This window comes from Mandrillus leucophaeus, unplaced genomic scaffold, assembly GCF_000951045.1.
Source record: "Mandrillus leucophaeus isolate KB7577 unplaced genomic scaffold, Mleu.le_1.0 Scaffold144, whole genome shotgun sequence".
In the NCBI taxonomy this organism is placed as follows: domain Eukaryota; kingdom Metazoa; phylum Chordata; class Mammalia; order Primates; family Cercopithecidae; genus Mandrillus; species Mandrillus leucophaeus.
This window is the reverse complement of record NW_012101410.1, coordinates 5,074,382-5,078,625: the sequence shown is the minus strand read 5'-3', so window position 1 is coordinate 5,078,625 and position 4,244 is coordinate 5,074,382. Positions and strand designations below refer to the sequence as shown.

Genomic DNA, 4,244 nt, shown 5'->3' with positions numbered 1-4,244 from the left:
CCCCACCCTTCCCCGGCTCCTTCCTTCCCAGCCCACGCCCGCGCCGCGCCCCCCGGGAAGAAGGAGGGGAGAGCGACCGAGGGAGGGTGCCCAGCAGGACCGGCCAAGGTGGGGAGGTGGCGGGGGCTCACTGCGCCCCTTAATACCCGGCCGGAACAATGTGCGCCACCGGCCCGCTCCAGCCCATTCATTCTCCACTGCCTGCCCGACCTGCCACCTTCACGCCGGCGGAGAAGCGGGGTGGGGAGGGGCGAGCGAGGTGGGCACAGGCAGGCGGGGGGGTCTAGTGCCCGGCCCCGCCCGGCTCCCAGGCCGAAACGCTGCGCTGCAGGCAGCCCGGGTGCGGCGCTGGTGGATGCAGTGGGTGCGGGGCTGGGCGGGGGGCGGGGGGGCTAGATGCAGAAAGCCCCGCTGCAGTTGCGGCCGGAGCCCCTGCCCTTGGACGGCCTACGGCCAAGTCCAGCTCCAAGGGGAACCAATAAATGAAGCCCCCTGGCAGAGGTCGCCGAGATGCAAATCCAAAATACATCCTCCTTTAAGCGCAGCTACTGCGTAACACTCAGAAAAGAAAAACCTCCACGAACCAAAAACAAACAAAAAACAAAACAACTAGAAATCTGGGAAGAAATCTCGGGCAGCCGCTACGCCGGCATTTGCCACTCCCGACCTACCATGGTGCGAGCGAAGGAAGGAAGAGCAGAGGGAGCGAGGGTGGCTGCACCAGCACAGGGGCTGTGACGACGGGGGTGCCTCCGATGGTGCTGCTGCTGCCGCTGCTGCTGCTGCTAAGGCGCGCTGTGCGCTGTGCCGCCGCCGCCGCCTGCGCCGCCGCCGGACTACGAGTAACGGCACGGCGTCCACCACACTCCCAGCACCACTGCCGGAGCGCGAGCCTGCGCCCCGTGGTATATATATGGCGCGCCGTATCCCTCCGCCGCGGCGGAGACGCCTCGCGCAGAGTGGCGCTGCGGCAGCCGGGCCTTGCCCGCCTGGTCCCGCCCCCCGGTTCGCTAGGCCTCCCGCCGCCCCCCGCGCGCCAGTCGCGGCGGCCCTGCGCTGGGTCGGGGTTTGAAAGCGTTCTAGGCTGAGCGTGCGGTGTCGGGTCAGGTGTGGCGGGGAGTCCTCAGGAGACGCCCATCCTGGGCGGGGGCGAAGGCATGAGCGCCTGCTTAGTCCAACCTGGGGGCGGCCCAGAGCTTCGAAAGCCGTTCGCCCCGCTAACCACCCCAGCTTCACCCCACCTAGGTGACCCTCCCACCTCAACGTCTCTAACCGCTCCACTGGGGCTGCCAGTTCCCGCGTGCCGCTTGTCCTTGGGTCTGCAGCGGCCACTTCCAGTGTGGGGTGCTGTGGAATGTCCTGAGACTGGGAGGGTCCGCGGAAGGTCCTGAGACTGGGAGGTTTGCGGGGAGGTGGAGGCAGATTGGCCACACCTTCAGCTGCCGAGGAGAGGGGTCTGCAGAGGACGAGGTCGTTGTCCTGGAAGAAATTGGTCCTGTGTTTGCTCTTCGGATTTTGGAGCAATATCTGAGCCAAATTATATATGATCGATTGCTAAATCTGTGTCATGCTGCGATGTTTAACCAGTCTTTAATGTTTTCACGTTTCCACTGAATATTTTTTAGGATGCCTGAATATTTCTCCCCTACTATTTTGTTCTCTTTTTCCTGTGGAGAAAACTATTCATTCTGGCGCCCGTCTTACTAAAATTAGTGTACCTGTGCAGCTTCTACAGACCTTAAAACCCAGGCTTTAAATTTTTCGTAATTTTCCTAATCCTGAGGGGGGTCAGAGTCTTTATTCATAAATCCATAGAAACAAGGGAAAAAATAGATGCTTCAAATCCCCTGCATTACAGGTGGAACACACAGCCAATTGCCTCTATTATGGAGCCTGATTGTATTTTAAACTACAGTTTTGATTACATTCCTTTTAAAATACTATTTAAATCTTTAAATGTACTAGTGTTTTCCATTTTTTATTATATTCCTTTTAAAATAACATTTAAATCTTTAAGTTTACTAGTGTTTTCCATTTTTCTGTAAAGTAGAGAAAGAACAATTTCAGCCAGTAATGTGAAGCCCAGGACTTGTAAAAATCTTGACAAAATGCTGCAGTTTCTTTCCTTGCCAAGGCAGAACACAGAATTTGATCTTTTGTTTACAGGGCCCGGGCAACAGTTGGAGGTTATCATTTGCTTACTGTTTCACAGAATATAGCAGTGTGTGATTAACATGCTCTGCTAGAAAGGGCTTTGCTTGGTTATGTTTGTTTGTGGTTTCAACAAAGTCTGCAGGAAGATTTTTTTTTTTTTTTTAAAGGGAAAATATACAGGCACATTGCAAATGCCACAGGACTTCTTGGGATAACTTCAGACAAGATGTCAGCATGTGTGGAGCTGTTCCTACTGGTGTTCCTTCTGGAATGCCGCAGAAAGAGTGAACCTGCTGTTTAAAGAGAGGCTGCAGCAGCAAGCCAGGGGATGGTGCTGCCTTCCCTCTGCAGATTAGAAAGACACTATTCACTTCACCAACCTAAACCCAATCGCTGCAAAAATAATACTACTACTCCTGGGCTCATAGGGGGAAACTTGAGTAGGAATAAAGCGTGCATACTAATGGGAGAGTTGGAAATAAGGAAATAGAAGAAAAGGGACTAATACAAAGTAATTTTAAAGAATATTCAATAATCCAGTTAGTTACAAGCCTAAATGGCCAAACTCATTATTAAAACTGCTTCTTGGCTGGGCGCAGTGGCTCACGCCTGTAATCCCAGCACTTTGGGAGGTGGATCACGAGGTCAGGATATCGAGACCATCCTGGCCAACACAGTGAAACCCCGTCTCTACTAAAAATACAAAAATTAGCCTGGCATGGTGGCGTGTGCCTGTAATCTCAGCTACTTTCAGTAGGCTGAGGCAGGAGAATCCCTTGAACCAGGGCGTCGGAGATGGCAGTGAGCCAAGACGGCGCTATTGCACTCCACCATGGCGACAGAGCGGGATTCCATCTAATAATAATAATAATAATAATAAAACTGCTTCTTTCCTAAGGGTATTGGTATTCTTTCTCCAGGGCTTTTCATGTAGTAGTGAGTGAAATACATTTTTCTGTTTTTTTAAGACAGCTCCTCCCTCTATTGCCCAGGCTGGAGTGCAGTGGCTCAATCTCGGCTCACTGCAACATTCCCCTCGGGGATTCAAGCGATTCGCCTGCCTCAGCCTCCTGAGTAGCTGGGATTACAGGTAAAGGCGCCCGCCACCACACCTGGCTAATTTTTGTAATTTTAGTAGAAACGGGGGTTTCACCATATTGGCCAGGCTGGTCTCAAACTCCTGACTTCAAGTGATCCACGTGCCTTGGCCTCCCAAATTATAGGTGTGAGCCACTGCACCTGGCCAGTGAAATACATTTTAAAACATGGTATGCATTGTATAAGTAGGGGGAAATAATGGCCTAGAAATGTGTTTAATTATTAAGGATCTACTCATTTCTGAGTCTTTCATTCCTTGTAATTATTTTGGTTAAGTTGCTACAATCTATGGTTTCAAAAGTGAAGCATTCTCTAAAATAATATTTTTCCTCTGTCGCTAACCTTATTTCACCCAAATATAACATTTTGTAACTTTTTTATGACTTTACTTGCTAAAAACTGTACATTTCAGAATCCTTTTACTTACTATAGTAAAATTTATTTTCCTCATTCTTCGTATTTTACAAACTAGAGTTCTCTTTCGGTAATTCTTTAATGTATCAAAGCACTCAAGTCCATCGGGTTTATAATGAGGTCATGCTTGCACAGTTTTATGGACATGCTTTTCACAGTTTGACACTCTGAAATATAAGAAGGTCAGGTGACTTGCCCAAGATCTTACTGTGAGTCAGGGATGGGGCATAAAATAGAGCTTGAGCCCTTGCTCAGGGGCTCTAATATCAGATAATATTTTCGTGGTGTTGATATCTGAACATTTTAAAGGTCCAATGTTAGGTGTTTGTCTGTTTCATAAAGCAGACTCTTCTGACTGCCTACTTAGAAGTCACTGGGTTTTCGTGATCAAATAGACTGCTTTAAGTGAATTCACGTCCTAATTGATGAAGAGATCAGCAATCAGGAAAATAAGCCACATTATTGTAACATCATAATTTACTGAGAACCAAAAACCTATGGAACATTTCATATTTAAAGGAAATTGTTCTATAGGAAATTATTTAAATAAGATAAAAGTAAATGAAAGAAAAGTAAAA

General features: G+C 49.0%; 1 protein-coding gene across 4 annotated transcripts in view; it reads right to left on the bottom strand.

Annotated features, from left to right (window-relative positions):
* Positions 1 to 954, bottom strand: part of CALM1 (calmodulin 1 (phosphorylase kinase, delta)) — an 11,468-nt gene extending 10,514 nt beyond the window's left edge. For 2 of the 4 annotated variants that reach the window (XM_011974316.1, XM_011974317.1), the window contains exon 1: positions 672 to 954. In XM_011974316.1, coding sequence (XP_011829706.1) covers positions 672 to 674 — 3 coding nt within the window. In that variant the 5' untranslated portion in view covers positions 675 to 954. The remainder of the gene's footprint in view (positions 1 to 671) is intronic. The other 2 variants (XM_011974321.1, XM_011974318.1) reach the window with 2 other exon arrangements.
* Positions 955 to 4,244: the final 3,290 nt, after the last annotated feature.